This window comes from Siphateles boraxobius, unplaced genomic scaffold (assembly GCF_051911475.1).
Source record: "Siphateles boraxobius isolate OS27281-9 unplaced genomic scaffold, OSU_SipBor_1 137, whole genome shotgun sequence".
In the NCBI taxonomy this organism is placed as follows: domain Eukaryota; kingdom Metazoa; phylum Chordata; class Actinopteri; order Cypriniformes; family Leuciscidae; genus Siphateles; species Siphateles boraxobius.
The window spans coordinates 457,501-476,364 of record NW_027508741.1 but is presented as its reverse complement, the minus strand read 5'-3'; the positions used below and the strand labels follow the sequence as shown (position 1 = coordinate 476,364).

The window sequence follows — 18,864 nt, the reverse complement described above, 5'->3', positions numbered from 1 at the left end:
AAAGGCTTAATAACTGAATATATTAATAAAATACATGACTTTTGCAACAACAAAAAAACACAACAACAATTAATTTCAGAAGTTAAATTGTTACAGATGATTATCCAGTACATCTACAATTATAAAGTTTAAAGTAAAAAGTATTAGAAAGCTACTAATAATTACAACAAAATTATTTAAAAAAAACGTACATATTGTTTTTATAGATGATAAACTTATATAGATGATAACCCATTGTGTCATGGGAATAACATTTTTGTCAGAAGCGCTGTTGTGATTGGCCGATTTCTCTAAAATGCGTCTGACGTCAGATGCAGTCATCCGATCCGTCATCATCAGTTTTGATGCGAAAGGGGAAGTTGGAAGGAACCGAGAGGAAGGTACGAGTCTTTGGGCTTTAAACATTTGTACTGTAATAATAATGTACTTCTGTTGGGCTTTGTATTTGAAGTAAAGCATACAGTTGTTCCGTTCTTTCTGCTTTTTAACGGTTTATTTATGAGAGGTCTCGCTCAGCGTTGTGTGTACGCGCAGAGCGCTCGGCCTGTTTTTCTCTTAGCATTAGCACCATTAGCTTTCGGGAACCATTTAAACCGGGGCGTCCAAGAAACTGACAGATCCGATAAAGTACGGCTGAGACGGTCGAAACACCATTGTCAATGAGCTTAGTGGCTGTTTACATGTGTGTAATAGAGAAAAAGAGAGAGCGAGATATACAATATCATTAGCATAGTTAGCATCACAAGCTAACAGACAGCTCGAGCTTCATATTATGACACTTAATACATTTTCCATTTGAATAATTCAGTGATTTTATTTGATCATACCTCTGAAATTGAAGTTACTTACTGACTTGTACGGTAAACACAACATTGGCCGATCAAAGCCTACTGCGTTTGTTTTGATGAGCCAGATTATGCTACACGTCAAACAAGTCAAGTTATCATGAAAAATGTTTTCTTTTTTCTTTTGAATATCTATAAAATCTAACGTGCAATGTCTATACTGGCTATTTATTATCGTTTTTTTAAGTTAAAAGTGTTTAGAAGCAATCTCATGTTCTGTCTGATCATGATAGACCTGCGTTTTGCACTGTCACTCTGTCTCATGCTTTCTATATTACTTAAGATATAAACAGTTATATGAATAAGTATATGTAGCCTAGAATATTAGTTAGTTAACCAGAGAGACAAAATGACTTGGGTTGTGTTTGAATAGCATATTATCATACTTTCCATACAGTTTCGGCAGTATACATGCACATTATGGATGTCTTCTGAATGCACAGAATACCTGAATTTACTAGTTTTCGTACTTTAGTATGGAAAACACCGGAAAAAGTATGCCACAATAAGAATTTAAAAAAATATGCTTTCCTGAATCACAAATATTAGCCTAGATTTTAAGAAATCATAACTATGAGATAAAAAGTCTAAAGTATGGCATACAAAGTTAAGATTAATAAATTAACTTTTTATCTTATTTTTACATTTAGGCCTATGTCAGAATTATGTATTTTTATCTCAATGCATTATTTTTTTTCTTTCTTGTGTGGTGGAATGGGCGTCCATACCATATTCAGTATGTAGTAAGCTTGTGTTTCATTCCCAGCGTGGCTTTGGTTTTGTTTGGGGACTGTTTAAAGGACACATGGTTGGGTTTTGGGGTCAAAGCACAATGGATATTTAAGGCTTAACAAGAGTGGCAGTTCCTGAACAATGTCTGTCGTCCATCGTTTAGTCATGCGACCGCATTGGAATGGATGTAATTAATGGCATGACAAACTACACAATAGATGTTCTTTCTATATCAGTAACTTATAACCAGTCTCATATATTAGGAGGGGTTCTGTCCTGCTCCTGAAGATCTGGGTCTACTTATCTTTTTTGAAAAATCCCAAATCAGATCCCTAAACAGATTTTTGCTTGTATTTCAAAATAATGTAAATGGCATAGTTACTTATCGTCCACCAATGCACCTCTTGTAATCCTCAGGATTTATTTGGTTAACCAAAACAAGAGCAGACTTTACTGTACTGTCCCAGCCCTGCATCTCCACGAGCAGGAATAACAGACACCTGTGATTGATATATTGCATTACTTAATAGTGTTGTGAATTGAGAAGTGATACTAGATTATTAATGTTTGTTTCCGCAGATCTGGGAGTGAGCGTTTGAGAAGCACCTCTTGACTTCAGTACAGGAGATTGGGGCTCAGGGTCATGGCAGGAAGAGGTGGAGCAACGAGACCTAATGGGCCGAACGGCGGCAACAAAATCTGTCAATTCAAACTAGTGCTATTGGGAGAATCTGCTGTGGGGAAGTCAAGTCTAGTCCTTCGCTTTGTAAAAGGACAATTTCACGAGTTTCAGGAAAGCACAATAGGAGGTAAGACTTCCATTTTGGCGTATAATAACCCACATCTGAAGTGTGTTAATTCTGTCAGCTATTCTTACATTTAGTGTTAGTCTTAGTCCTGTGTCAAATGTACTTTTTAGTTATCATCATATTTAGTCAACCTTGTTTTGTTTTTGTTAAGTCAACTTTTGTTTTAGTCCACTAAAATTCTGGGCAAAATTGTCATGCTGCATAATGGTTAAATTGATAATGGGCTAATGATTATTTTGTTCAAAATTATAAATCACAACAATTGTTGTCATTTGAGGATTTATATTTACATTTCATCATAATTATTAGGGATGCACCGATCCGATACTCAGCATCGTCTCCGATACAGCCGATTTTGCCGGATCGGGTATCGACCAGACGAGGCCGATCCAAATCCGATATTGTGCGTATAGCCTACTATTCTGTGTTATTGTTAAGCCCCACAAAACCACCAAAAACATTATAAAGCACCATAAAGTTTTTTGTGCACTATATTACAAGTGTTCTGAAGCCATTATAGTATAATGTGAGATAGAAATGAACATTTAAGTCATTAAATTCAAGATCACGTAAACTTTTCCCTCCACTGCGGCTGTCAGTCATTCTTCATTCAGCGTCGCGTTCGGTTACGACAGTCAACATGATGAAACCCTCTCCAAGATGATTCTATGTTACTATTATTATACTTAATCTGTAGATAAAGCTCTATGGTTTCGCATAAAACAACTATCTTGTTGGACTTTATTGCTGTAACTTAATCATGTTTCTACCGTGTGTCTGTTAGATCACAACACTAGAGTAGAGTCCACTATAATTGTTCTTCACGCGCACAGTAACTAAAATTTAAAACTGTTACAAGAAAAGGCTCAATAAACTATTGCATAGATACTGTATAATACACTACGCATCAATATGTCTTTCGTTTGTGCTTTGAACTTTTCAATGCGGACTCGACGTGCTGCGACTCCGTGTTGCTTCAAGCGCATCATTTTGCGCTCGGGATGCGCATAAGCGCTTTGTGCCGCACTGTATTGCAGCCTTTCATATCATAATACAGTGACGCAATTAAAAATTATTAATGGCCTTTCTTGTTGTTTCCTATCTATCATATGTTGCTGCCTCATTAAACAGCTGTGCTATACATTTAAGACATGTCTCAATTGTAATTTTTGTTAACTTGTTTTTCATGAATGTATTTTACAATACAAAGAGCAATGTGTAACGTTTTACCAGATTTAGTGTTACACTTGTCTCTTATTTGTATTTTTCACTAGATGTTCAGATTTTATACAATTGTTGTGGACTTATGATTTTTCTGGACTACATTTTACTGCTGAATTATCCACTAATCTAGTTTATAAAAGCATTTTTGTCATAGATTATGATCATATATTTTTTGGATTTGTTTTTCTTTACAATGAAGTTGTCTGTATTAAGTAGATTGTGTTTAACACACAAAAGAGTGATTATCAGTTCAACACACAGAGAGTTATATAAATTCTACTGAAAAAACTGTGTTGGTATCGGATCGGTATCGGTCGATACTCAGAATTTTTGGTATCGGATCAGATCGATTCTGGAAAAAGTGGTATCGGTGCATCCCTAATAATTATTTGTCTCATGTAAGCACAAAACTAGAGAAGTCAACTCATAAGCATGGTTTATTTTACCTAATCTAGTTTCCTGTTTTTTTTTTTTTTTTAATAGGCTATTTGTCATAAGTTAACACATTCTCTACATTATGAAAACAAGACATTTTTCTTAAAAATTAACACGGGGAAATTCCTCACAGTAATTCCAATAATTACATTCATGTTTTTCTATTAAAACAACAGCAAAAAATGACACTTTGTCACACAGAGCTGCGTACGTGCATTTATTTATACATTCATGTTTGGATTTATTTCAATAAATCACTGAGAAGGTTTGATCACAGATAGTCACAGAAACCAGCGTAACCGACTCGTGAAGGAACACAGACTGGCTGAATGACACTTTCATTTAAGCAGAATATCTCAAATGGAGATCGCTGAACTCCAGCTTACTTATTTGTCTGTGTTCAGATCATTGATGACACTTCCGCAGTGTAGATACAGCGTGTGCGCATGGTTGCCAGATTGCAAATATTAAGTAAAACACAGATCAGAAGATCAGAAAATCCTTTTAAAAGAAAAGCTTTCATTGGGGGATTTAAAATCTTGACATGTGTCAACCGCAAGCTCGTAAAGACTTGTTAAAAACAGTCTAAAATATTATCTCCTCCCTAGAGTCTCATTTTAGTCAGAGAAAAAGGTTGTCAACGAACATTTCGTCAACAAAATGAACACTAATGTTAATGCACTTACGGATGGGCAGTACGACTAAAATCTTATATTACGGTATACACACACACACACACACCATGGTATAGCAAAATGCCACCCGGCCCTAATTACAATCAGTTACTAGATGGCAAGATCTAACCCGTCTCTGTCCTCTCTCCACTAGCTGCCTTCTTGACTCAGACAGTATGTTTGGATGACACAACAGTGAAGTTTGAGATCTGGGATACAGCTGGCCAGGAGCGCTACCACAGTCTGGCCCCAATGTATTATAGAGGAGCACAGGCGGCCATAGTGGTGTATGACATTACGAATGAGGTGAGTCCTAACATGCTCGGTTTACTCTGCAGTTTAAACAAGGAATCAAAATTTTCTACCTCTTTTGAGATTGTACTATAACTCAACACTTCCTCCCATGTCCAAAAAAAGCATTTATTGAAACCAAGCTGCCAAAAGCTTGCTTGTTCTAAAATCCTTTCAGCAAACCAGCATGTGAATGCAGCAAAGTGCCGTTACTCATTTCACATGCGAACAGTGTGTTTACATAGATACAAATAACATCCTATTTAATGCCACAAGTCAGCGAGAGGATCGAAAATCATTATGAAAAACTAAATTATCACTTACATAAATGGATGCGTCGGGGAGAAATTAAATATATAAAAATAAAAAAAAGTGTGATATGACCCCTTGAAGCAGGAACCAGAGCTCTCAATCCAAAAAAATGCTTTACAGAAATGCATGTTTTTTTTCTTTTTAGGAATCATTTACACGTGCGAAAAACTGGGTGAAAGAGCTTCAAAGACAAGCCAGTCCAAATATTGTAATAGCTTTGGCTGGAAACAAGGCAGACCTTGCCAACAAGAGAGCGTTGGACTTTCAGGTTTGTGATGTTTGAACAGCCACAGAGGAGCAGACGCTTCCTGTTGGCTTTACAAATGAGATGTGGAACTGTTGATAAATAAACAAACAAACATGCCGTGCAGACTTCCAGACGCTTACAACTGAGCCAGAAACCATGACTTCTTTTCTTCTTCTTCACAGGATGCACAGTCATATGCAGAGGACAACAGTTTGCTCTTTATGGAAACATCGGCAAAGACTTCCATGAACGTGAATGAGATTTTCATGGCCATTGGTAAGTTAACTACTTTAACTTACTACTTTTGACAATACATGCTGCTGTTCAAAAGTTTGGCGTCAGTAAGATTTATGTTTTTGAAAGACTTCTGATCACAATGGCTGCATTTATTTGATCAAAAACACAGTTTGAATACAGTTTAAAACAGCTGTTTTCCATGTGAATATATAGTGAAATGTAATTTATTTCTGTGAATAAATCTGAATGTTCAGCACCGTTACTCCAGTCTTCATTACTGTCACATTATCCTTCAGAAATCATTCTAATATGCTGATTTGCTGCACAAGAAACATTTATTGTTATTATTATTATTATCAATGTTGAAAACAGTTGTGCTGCTGCTTCATATTTTTGTGGAAACATTTTCTCAGGATTGTTTGATGAATAGAAAGTTCTAAAGAACAGCATTTATTTGAAATATTATCTTTTGTAACATTATAAATGTCTTTACTGTCACTTTTGATCAGTTTAACACGTACTTGCTGAATAATACTATTAAAAGTGAAAAGAAATACCGACCCCCAACTTTTGACTCGTAGTTTACCTAGGAGTTCTGATATGTATGAACTATTTATTTCCATTGTAACATTCTGTTGTAGGTTTTGTTCAGTTTTCCATGTTTGATTGTGAAAGTCTGCTGTATTGCGGAATATTAATGTTAGACTACCTTTTTGACTATGCCATTGAAAGTTAGAGGTACAAAAATGTTAACATGAGCCGTGTTAATAAATCATAAACAAAATGATAGAAAGAGTCTGTTTACTTACCAACGTTATTGTTAGGAGGCTTTAACGCGATTTGTTCTACCTCGTGTTTAGGGGCGTGAAAATGTAAAATCGTTGTGCATACGATAACAAACCGTCATGCATCTAAAAAATTATTAATTCAAGAATGTTCAAGTTTGCTGCAAACTTCACATACGTTTGAAAAACGAGTGTTTAGTTGATCCTGATGATCCTCATTGTCCCAGTTGTAAACACAACGGCTTTCCTCTTCCATGAGGGGGTTTGGCCTCACAACGGCTTTTTTTCCAGACAGACCGTTGAAGAACGCGACATGAGTCTCCAGGAAAACTTGTAGAATTCAACCAATCAGATGACAACTTTGAAACTCCGAAGTGTTTCCCATTTTGTATGCCTGAAGCCTTGTTTATTTTCAGTTTCAGTTAACTTTTCAGACCCCTTTAGCAACATTTTTCCAAAAATGCGACTAGCTACAAATCTAGCGACTTTTCAGACAAACCTCAGTAACCTCCAGATGTTGCCAGTACTGAATTTAGAGAGAAAACACATTAGGCAGGCAGAATGCAAGTACGACGCGATGACGTCAAGAATATGCTAATTGGCGTATGACGTTATCTAGCTACATTTAGCGACATTTAGGAAGGCGTTAGCTACTTTCCTTTGAAAATAATCGGCAACACTGCGCGCTCGCCGTTGAGCTATTCTTTGAAATGACAGGGGGCGACTAGGAGTAATTGTCCTCTAAACCATTAGGAGTCAGCGGTGTGTAGTAAGGTACACACATGCATGTTTATTTTAGTACACTAAACCAAAACCACACTACAAAAGAATCTTGAGATTATTACTTGAGACATTAGAACTAAATAAAATAGATATGAGAACGTAGCCTATACAACTAAATGAATGATATCTTACATATTTTGTAAACATTTTCATTTAGTTTCGTGAAAATTTTTATAAAACATGGGTCTTCATTTTAATTTAAAGTGCTTATTGTAGGCTAATTTTGTAAATGTAAGCAACTAATTTAGACACACAAACTGAGATGTGCATGCTCGGCCAGATTCCTCTCGAAGAAGATGCGGAGCCGCACGCGGTTACATAAAAAGCCGTACACACCGCCACGGGAAATGGGCCCTTGCGCACGACCGCCCACACCACAATGACACCATTTTTGCCGCGCGCACCTTCGCACCCGTGGCGAGTATAAACTTAGCTTTATACATCAGACATTCAAACAGTCTGAGCCTGAGACTAGCATGAGCCCTGCATGGCCTATCCTAAAATTTGTACCTGGGTTTCACTGAGGGAAAAGTCAAATTTTGGACTTTTTTTGAATGCATTTCCATAATATTTCCATTTTCTGTCTTTGCACCTTAGCAAAGAAACTTCCCAAGAACGAGCCCCAGCCTGCAGGTGCCAACACAGGACGCAACAGAGGTGTGGATCTAACAGAAACGGCACAGCCCACGAAAGGTCCCTGCTGTAGCACCTAAACGCTGCCGCTCCTCACCTCCTAACCAACCGCATCACATCCTGCACACGGGGCTCCTCCTTCCAAACCTCGCTCCGTGGATTAGCTAAAGACTCTGTATAGCTGGGTTTCTAATACTTTTTTTTACTTTTTATTTTTAAGAAAATATATGTAAATCTGCAGTCTACTGGATGCATGTATCACTACAACAGCTTAATACGCATTTTAACTTAATTCAGCAGGAGAACAAACCCGGACGAGAGAGTAATATTGAGTGTTTGTATGCGTTTAGTACCTTATGACCAAGCCCAGGAACAATCTGCAGATGTTTTTCTGCAGAAACTTGTTAAATGAAGCTATTGTTATCAGTAACTAAGCGTAATCAAATTAGCCAGCATATTTAATAAACCCCATCAATGCATTACAATTCAGTGGAAATCATCATGCAGATTGTGTGGCACTGCTTATGACTCAATGTTGAATCGGATTAAGAGAGTTTTAAAACTGCTTGTGAAAAACTAGATCCTCCACCTGCTCCATCAGCAGCCGGTCTAAAGTTGGTTGTGGGTTTTAGTTTGGATGCAGTGGCTTGTTGTTCTAGTCAAGCATTCCTCAATGATCAGCCTGATGTGTGCCTCACATGAGAATAAACCATACATTAGCAGGGGATCTCACCAATGAGTTTCTGAATTACCCTCTTTAGGGATAAAGAACAAATCAAGGAAGACAGTCACATAAAACATGTTCAGCCTGCTGTATAGATAATTATTATTATTAATCGGGACTGTATTCTCATCTCTCTGTTATGCTTATAACCTTAATGTCGGGCCCATATGGAATCTGTGCACTTGCATTTTCTGAGGCAGAATCTATTGATTTCTGAGGATTGAACATGTTAAAATGTGTTGAATGGATGACAGGCTTGTAGCTGTGCACATGATAAACTAACCAAAGTATTTAATGGGGAATTTAACTCTTTCTTTCATGGCCCCCAAAATATTTAGTTGTATGAATATCTGAACATACAATATAACAAAAGAAAGAACTTTTATTCTAACTTAATGCATTCTTTTTTTTTTTTTATATTAACGCTTGAATGTGGGAATGTTTCATAAAAAAAGCAACATTTTGAACAAAAAGAAAAAAAATCTTTTTTTGTGTGTCAGACTTCGTCTGGATGGGATTCAGAGCGATGATCAAAACACAGATCCATTAAATTCAACACCCTAAAAGCTTCAGTCGTTTCCTCTTCATGGGTTGACATTTCATTCATTAACGTTAAGCTGTTTTGATTTATATGCGGTTTTATGATCGTGATATATTACATGTGCGTCAGCAATGCCTGTATCTCTTGTTTCTGCTTCTTCTTCGCCTGTGTTTTGATCAGGAGATTCTGTACTGTTTCAGAAGATGCATAACAGCGCCCTCTACTGTATAACACTGAAAACATGAATTGCAGGGAAAGAGTTAGTGTAAAATTATGTGGGCAATTTAATTCTGTGCGAATTCCATGTGGGCCTGACACTGATAAAAAAAAAAAAAAAAAAAATTTAAAACAAATGGTGACTCGAACATAAACCTGCAGTTTTTATTGTAATCTTACAGGTAGACATGAGCAAAAAAACAACAACAAAAAAACATGTCACATGTACTCTGAGGACTAAAGGCAAATTTAAATATGTGCCGTTGAACAAGACATAAAAGACTGAGGGCCTTTGTTTCAAAACATGACTTTCTTTAAATGTTTCTTGGGCAGAAAGAAACACATTATTTCGATTTGCCTCCCATGACGGACAGTGATTTGCACACTGTACAGCCTCCCATTAATCCTACTTCCAGTTTCTTTTCACAGAGAATCATGTTTAAATGGTCTTTTTAAATGTATGTAGTGTTATTAACAAATGAACTTGACATTTATTCAGTGGTCTGTCTTGTACCTTCTCTCAAAATGCTCAGTGTTTTTATTTCTAAGAACCTATTGAATTGCACAATTTTGAGTTGCGTTTTTTTTTCTAGTTATAAAATTGTGGCTGCCTGTCGTATCCAAAACGATTTCATCATGGACTACACAGGCCTTTAACACTCCTGAAGTACTGCTGCGCTCTGTAAACCTTCAGTAATTACTCATTAACACTGAGAGACTGATCGGTTTTAATGTCCAGGTACTAGTAGGCTACATTTCCAATAAAGGGGGTGAAATGTATACATACATGCTGTGGATGTGTTCTGTAAATGTTTGATTCATATTGGCATATGGAATATAAATGCTGTATGCAGGAACAGGGATTTAATGCTAGACATGAAATAACATTAGCTTTTTTGAGGTCAAATTACCCAGTTTGAGGAGACGTACATGAAGTTCCCTCAAAGTATTTTTAGTTAAGCTCTGAATATTGTGATGAAAAAATGCAACATTTAAGTGTTTTAACCAAAGCCTGACATATGAAAAAAAAAAAAGATATATATATATATATATATATATATATATATAATGCAGTCTGGCATATGATTTTATATATATATATATATATATATATATATATATATATATATGTCTTCAATATTTATTTATATATATATAGAAAGGGAATATTGTATTGAACCTTTAGACAAGACATTTTTACATCTAAAAACATTTGCATACGCGTTTTGTTTTGTATCATATTTGATTCATCAGGCTTTTATGACTCATAGTGAGGAGCAATTCAGAAAATATGCAATTTAGTGAAGATGCTGATGATTATATGGCCAAAAAGTATGATGAAATTATGATGCTTGCAACATAAATTAATGAGATCTTTATAACAGACATTTACATAATGCATATAGGTCAAATGTCTGCCACTATATCTCCTTACATTGATACACTGATGTTCAAATATCTAGTTTTGTGATCAAAACTTTGTAGTTTTTATTGTGGGGGACAAAAAACAATGCAATACACTGATAATTGAGAGATGAATAAATAAATGTCCTCCAAAAGCCTGATGAATCATATTTTATACTTAACATGATTTTTCTAAAAAAAAAAAAAAAAAAAAAAAATCAAGTTAACCTAAGTTTCTCTAAGTGTTCATCCTGCAATATTACTAATATCATGACCTTGGCAATTGCACTAAAATAACTTTTATTTCATAACCATCTATGTATCAGATTGCTTACAACAGAGCTTTGATCATGTTGATGATCCATTAGAAGCCTTTGAAATTTGCGTATCAAATATGATGTCTACAGTAGGGTGAAGATAGTTCATGTCTGGCCAAAATATACGATTTCAGCTTGAAAATCCCCTATACAGACCGTCCAGATGTTGAGTTTCTGGAGCAGGAGTCACTGTTATTAAGGAGTCACTGATGTCTCTTATTTTAAACCAAAAAAAAGTCACTATATTTGCCGGGTTTTTTGTTTTTTTTCCACATTTTCTGAATCTAAATCAGTTTATCTAGTGCTTAATTATTATAAACAAGTTGAATGTAATAAAGTACAATTTGTATTTTAGGTAGGCCTGCTTTTCAAGTGCGCCTTCAAAGAAGACCACGTTTATCTGCCTCCGCTTGAACAGATCTCCTTTAACTTGGATAGCAATAGTTGTGCGTGAGCAGATTGTTTACTGGCCACATAGTGATTCACATTTCAATTAAAACTTCATTTGTTTTTCCTGACCTGCACGTGGCACGTGCTCCTCCTCTCCAGCAGAGGGCAGCAGGACTCTTCTCCAGATGTGCACGATGTTTTTCTCCTCGACAAACTCAAACTTTACACTTTCAGTGTTTAAGTTAAACACAGATTCAAAAGTTTCCAATGTGAGTCTCTCTGGGCTTTTCCAACGAGCTCCACTGCCCTCCAGTCAGATTGAATCAAGGCAATTTGGTGTCCAGGTGATGCAAATTACCCAGAGGCCATTGTGGTTTGTGTGAATCAAAATCAATATGCATGCAAATTGGACATGACCCAATTCATTTGGGTCGATCGGCACATTCTGACAATCACTGAATCAGAAAACACTGCACAAAACAGGCTACAGAATGAAAATTAAATAAATAAAAGTTTAAGTAGCGTAGCAATTAATGTGGATTAGTCTATTCAACACTGTTTACAGGAATTCACCTGCTGTGCAACATTATGGTTCTTGAATTTCCTCACAAATGTAAGACTGTAATTTCATGTCAACTATTAAATAAACATCTGACAAAATGCATTAACTTCAATGCATAAATTAATGAACTGGATGACTATCACCTCCGTCTATTGAAGAAAATCTAATAAAAGAACCATACTTGACATCGCATAGCCTAAATTTGGGAGCCATTTAACTAGGCTACTTAAAATTAGGGAAATTATCTAAAAATCCCAAACAATATGAACAAGGACAGGTAGCGAGTGATAGCCTATATCAAAATTAAAGCTTTTTTAAAATGGCGCTAATTCTAGTGATCATCTTTGATTATTTTTTTGTAGTGTAGCCTAGCCTAGAAATGCTGCTCTTTTCTAAAGTAGCGACAGATGGAATTGTGGGACATGTTTGATCCCGTGTCTCAAGAATCAGCAATATTAGAGGCAGTGCTGGAGCTAATTTATTGTTCCTGTGAAGGTTTGGACATTGAAACAACAAGGTGACATTGTGGACATCCGAGTTGTTTTCTGCCACGATATGCATCTCCTGTCACCGGCAGCCCTGAGATGACACCCATCTGACAGTCCTATTAAGATGATAACTCTCAGCTGCATATATTACTGTCACTCCACTCTCCGTTTCATCCGCTTTCAATGAAAGAACCAGGTGATTGTGTCAGACAGAGAGGGATCAGATATATACCTGTAGGACCTGAGACCAGATCTCTGAAGTCTCAATAGTGATGCGTTTGTTGAACGTATGTATGAAAAAATAATTTGAAATGTTGCCTTGGCAACTAACTGAAATTAGTTGAAGCACTAAAATTAATAACTGGAAATATAAATAAATTAAACCTATATTAGTAATAATTACAAAAGCACATAATAAAATGAGGACAATTTTAAATAAAATTAAAATAGCTATTACAATTATTTAAAAAAATGTGATTAGTGTATAATACAAAATAAGTCTGCTTCCGGTGATTCTTCTATTTTATTCAGTTTATTTGGACCGAATCGACTGTAAATAACGAAATAAATGTCAACTTTATAAATAAATTGTCAATTTTTGCTCTAGACTTACATGTCAATTTACAGTTAGGCCCAAAACAGACAATGCAAGTATGAATGCAACTGCATAACAATGCTACAATCCTACACAGTTTTCATGCATTTCTGTGACAGTGATGAGTCGCTCATGAACGGTTCGTTCATTGCGTTGGTCATAATTTATCTTTGGCTGCATTATAATGACTTCCTGGTTCGTAATATTATCAAATATTGCGTATGTGGATGTGTTCGGAGGAATTAGCTATTGAAAAATGATATTTTATCTGAATGAGATTAATTCATTTTGCTGAATGAAATTCAAAGTGTCCCTGTGTTCCATTCTGTTCTGATTTCATGCACTATTATTATTAATTCCAAAATTCCAGAATGGAACAATGCATGAAATCAGAACAGAATGGAACACAGGGACACTTTGAATTTCATTCACATCTGGTCACACTAATATAAAATAATAAACTTAGAAATAATTTTATGTTCTTGTTAAACACTGTGTGTGTTACTCCAAAAAAAAAAAAAAAGTAGTTGTAAGTCTTTATCAAAATGCAATGATGTCATAATCCATCCCTTTTTGGCTGATGTCACCAAGCCCTCTTACTTTTCCTAACTTCTCCCATCCAGCTTCTCGACTGCATTCTGGAGCGTAACATAACCTTTTCACCATCCAGTCGATCCTGATGGATAAAATCAAGTTCTCTTCTGTTTTCCCTTTTAACGTCCTGTTTCAATCAGAAATGCATCAGCTTTTGGAGGTAACATGTGTTGAAGATGTCAAAAGCAGTGCACAGGACCGAAACAGCCTTCAATAAGATGTCATGTCATGTAATTCTATGTGATAAATTGCAAATCTAATCACGCATGCATTTGTCATTTCCCAAAATAGGTCCTGATCTGCTTGGAAACAGCAGTCCTCTGAACCAAAAACACTGTTGCTTTCATGAATAAAGCCCTAGCAACAGTTGTCCTGTAATACTGTGTGAATCACTCACATCACACCTGTAAAAACACACATTATCTCCTATGGGAATGAACTGGAAACATCTCAAGCCATTTGGGCTTTTCTTTCCTAGACCCAAGAGATGTCCTTCTAACGATCGATTTTATGTTTTTTCCCACCCTCCATACTCCTTAATCCACCCTTAAGGCAAACATTATAAAGTTTTTATGGAAAACATTAAGAAGTTGAGTTTTTTTTCCCCCACTGAAGGCCTTAAAAAAATAGCTCACCCTCAGTGTCGTTTGGACAGCGAATTATTTTTCAGTGAAACACAAAAGTAGCTTCGTTCTACGGGTTTGGAACGACACAAAGATGAGAGGATTTGGAGTGAACTACACCTTTAAGTGCACTCGTTCTTCCAGGGCTCTGAGTTTGGGTTATTTAGCAAATGCATTTTTGATGACCTTCCCTCCTTTTCAAAGAAGTGCTTTGGTGTAATGACACTGAAAGCTGCCAGTGAGAACTCTGGAGGTTAACCGTAGCTAAACAGAACAAGGTATAATTTCTGTCACAGCTTTAGTGCTGGAGCCGCAGTAAACACTCGCTGAGTTACTCTTAACTTTAGGGCAGATTTTATAGTATTCAAACTTATTATCTGCTCCATAGAAGGGTGCGCTGTATACCAGTGATCGTCTATAATGCATCCAGACTAGAAAGAATATTAAAATAGGATGTGCAAATGGACATTAATGCAATTAGCAGCAAACGGCTCAATGGCAACAACATTGCTAATTAATCTAGAATCTTTTTTATTTTATTTTATAAAGTTCAGAGTGGTTGCCAGGTTGTCGCTATTTTTTATCTAGAATATTTATACAGAAGATGGTTGGCAATATATTCTCTTTTGAATGTTTTTTTCCTTGATTGTTTAGGGGATTTGTTTAAGGGTTCATGTATTGTTCCATTCTGTTCCGTTTTCATGCATTGTTCCATTTTGTTCTGTTTTTATGCGTTTATTCCATTCTGTTCCATTTTCCATTAATTGCATTGTTACATTGTGTTCCGTTTTTATGCATTGTTCCATTCTGTTCCATTTTCCATTAATTGCATTGTTCCATTCTGTTCCGTTTTCATGCATTGTTCCATTCTGTTCCATTTTCATGCATTTATTCCATTCTGTTTCGTCTTCATGCATTGTTCCATTCTGAATTAATGACTGATGGAACAGTGCATGAAATCGGAACAGTGCATGAAATCGGAACAGATCTTGTAAAATTGGGAAAGTTGTTCTTATTTTGAATTTTGAAATGAATCAGTTAAGATTCATTTAAAAATCCCAGAATGGAACAATACATGAAAACGGAGCAAAATAAAACAATGCATGCAATTGGAACAGACCTTGTGAAACTGGGAAAGTTCATGATAAACTGAGACATCTGGTCATCCAAATATCTATTAAAAAATAATCCAGATCCATAATCGACCTCCAATCAGTTGCTAGGGCGTTTTTCACTGGAAAATAGTGTGTAGGATTGGTTAGAAAAGTAAAAACACACATCTCCTCCTCAACAACAACAGCACGATATTAGATATCATTCATGTCCATAGCAATTAACATTTGAGCACAAGTCACAGGTCTAAATGCAATCCTTAGGACTAGAGGCTTGTTCAAATCCCATATGAGCAACAGTAATGGTGATACTTGACCACAGAATAATAAGAATGACCCTCTTGCGAGCTCACAGCCACTGCTCCACATGTGATGTGACCCTTCTTGAGTCTCTGTCATAAATTACTCTATATTTCTTGCTTAAAAGCAAGAACACCTGTAATTGGGCATACAAGGTGATGTTATCCATCATCTCGAGTGCTTCAATCTTTCAAACAATGTTTAAAATATAAGAGAGCCCTGTTGACATGAGCCATAAAATCGAAGGCAGAAGATGCGTTTTCTGCTTGATGCATCACGCGGGCTTCGCTCTTCCTCCGCGTGGATGCAGGGATGAAGACAGGCCTGGCGTACTTAACAGGATCCGCTATTAACCCAGCAGGAATAAAGAGAACTTGCTCCTCTTGGACTTGAATGCTAATTACTGCATTTGTCATGATCAGGAATCAAAGCGACGCACAGGCGACCGGAGCGCTCGAGATTCCTCGCTCGTCCTCCGAGGATCGTCATGTTCCATTAGTCTTCTTTAGATCTCCCCGCAGGCACTTGAAGAGAAGTGTGCGGCTTCAAGTGCTGAGTAAAGTGTTATACGGTGTGCTGAGAGGGAATGAAAAATGGATTTCTGGAAATAAATCCAGCCCGAGAATGACGTCCCACATACACAATGCCTTCTCAAAACATCTCGTCATTCAAATGCATTATAAACGCTTTCAAAATACCTTTAGCAGAGAAATTAAACTGCCATTTGAAACGAACATGGATCGAAATTCCGAAATGCATATTTTTCCACAACCATCTTTTAAACCTTTGACAGCGTTATTAAAGGAATAGTTCACCAAGGGTCATCTTTTACTCATCCTTGCATTGATGAACCTCTATGATATTTTGTGGAACACGAATGTAAGTCTCAAAACCCTACAAAGGCAACTGGCTTCTTAGCCCGTGTGTCCACCAAAGCGTTTTTTCACACAGCTGGCGTATTTTTTCAATTATTTTCAATGGGAGCGCCGCGTTTTTTAAACACCATGAGCGTAACGAGGTGCTGAGCGTTTTTTTTCACGCTGAAGCGCAGAGCGCCCGGCGTTTTTTACTGGTCGCCGAGAGTTGAAGAATGTTCAACTTTGGGTAAAACGTAGCACTCATCACTGTCACTCTTTACCCAACTGTCCAATCACAGTGGAGGAGGGGCGGGACCAAGTGTGCCGTACAAGCCGCCTCCCCATGTTATTCAATGAGACGTGAGACCAACTAAACAATTAAATTACACTTCACGTATGTTTTTTCCAAAGATAGTTTCTGTCATTTACTGTAGTTTTCATCATGCTGATGTAATTTCAAGTGTTTGTTTTTAAAATAAGTTTGTTTTTAGTTAGTTATTTGATGCTATAAAAACGGCGCAGTGGCGTACATGATTGACAGCTGTGATTGACAGGTTCTCTGAGCGAAGTAGTCACTGAAGCAACAACGGACTTTTTTTCGGGATCTTTGGAGGACTGATGAGATTGGAGCTTTAAATTTAATATCTAAATTTCTATAATTAATTATTTCACACCGACATAATGGGATGTTCTGCAGCAGAGGCATGTGCTTGCGATTGATTCAGCGAGAGTGAGGGCGGGACGTTGATTTCGCGGCTTTAGCTTCCTGCTCACTACAGCGCATGTCTGGTCCCGAAATCGTAACTGCGCAGACTCAAGTCCCAAGATGTGTCAGCGCCATATCGGGACAATCGCGGCTTCACTTCTCGCCAATGAAAGAGAGCGAAGGGGCGTCGTCCATCTTTTTTTACAGTCTATGGGCGGGACAAATACCTCACCGACCAGCCGCCACTTTCTCCTCGTTCAACGTCAACAGATGACAACAACAAGCATAATAACGGAACAAAATAATTTAAAAGAAGAGCCAGAGAAAATACGTTACATTCTATCGACATTTTAATATAGAATCAACACAGAAACAAAATATGTGTGAAGCGAGATACTAGTAACACTTTCGCGGATATTCCGTATCATAACAAGCAAAGCGTCTCACGCGCTGCCAAACGCTCTCAAGCGCCCATAGCTAGGCGTTTTCAGCCGGCTAAAAACACTTTGGTGGACACACCCCTAAGGCTGCATCATTATCGACATTAAACACATTTTTAACCTACATACAAATCGTGAAGTGCATGAGAGACCCAACTCACAGTTGAGGGGAAATCATCAGTAGATAACTTACATTTCAGTCTTTTCCTCACACAGAACCATTGCATGTCTTCAGAAGACTTTAATGTCATATGGACTGTTATATAGTGTTTGACAGTGCTTGCCATGCATAAGCTTTCAATATAAGTAAAAGAGCAGTTTGGAATGACAAGTTTGATTATGTTAAATGATGAGAGAATTGTAAATCAGGAGAACGGATGCATTTATATGGGAAGAAGTCAAAACCGGAATATTCCATCCACAGTGTTATTTATTTATTTTTTCAGTGACGCTCTAAAAAAACACAACAAAATAAAACATAATCTGATTTGGCTCCATGTTCGGATAAAATACAACCTGTCTCCTGTCAGGGAACTGACCTTCCTCTGAAACAGAACACATCGACTCCTACATGCAGATGTTCACCATTATCGTTTGAGAGACAGCAAGACAAAGCCAAGCATTTCTCTCTCCGCAAGCATTACTGTTTGTTCATCAGACCGCTGGACCGCCACACCTGTCGCTTTTCCACACGGATCAAGCCACAGCACGGATTTATGGAAGAAAGTTCACGAGAAAGTCCACGTCTGCTGACTTATGAGCTTTTGACAAATGTGACTCATACAGGAATGTCAGAAAGTGAAATTGATGGCAGCGGCTTTTCATAACGCACACAGAACCTCCTGGAAACCAGCGCTTGTTTAAAAACACCGTTTATATTGGCTTTTTATAGGCACTTTTCTTTTGTTTTTTAAAGAGGTAAATTGTAGATTTGGTGATTAGTGACTGCAAGTATGACTCACTTTTACCGTCTCGCGGACCAAAACAA

General features: G+C 37.0%; 1 protein-coding gene across 1 annotated transcript; it reads left to right on the top strand.

Annotated features, from left to right (window-relative positions):
* The first annotated feature begins 299 nt into the window (after positions 1-299).
* rab5ab (RAB5A, member RAS oncogene family, b) lies at positions 300-10,268 on the top strand. The gene is made up of 6 exons (XM_077229920.1): positions 300-380; positions 2,157-2,386; positions 4,874-5,025; positions 5,468-5,590; positions 5,752-5,845; positions 7,972-10,268. The coding sequence occupies exons 2-6, from the start codon at positions 2,221-2,223 to the stop codon at positions 8,085-8,087; spliced, it is 651 nt and encodes a 216-aa protein (XP_077086035.1). The 5' UTR covers positions 300-380; positions 2,157-2,220; the 3' UTR covers positions 8,088-10,268.
* Positions 10,269-18,864: the final 8,596 nt, after the last annotated feature.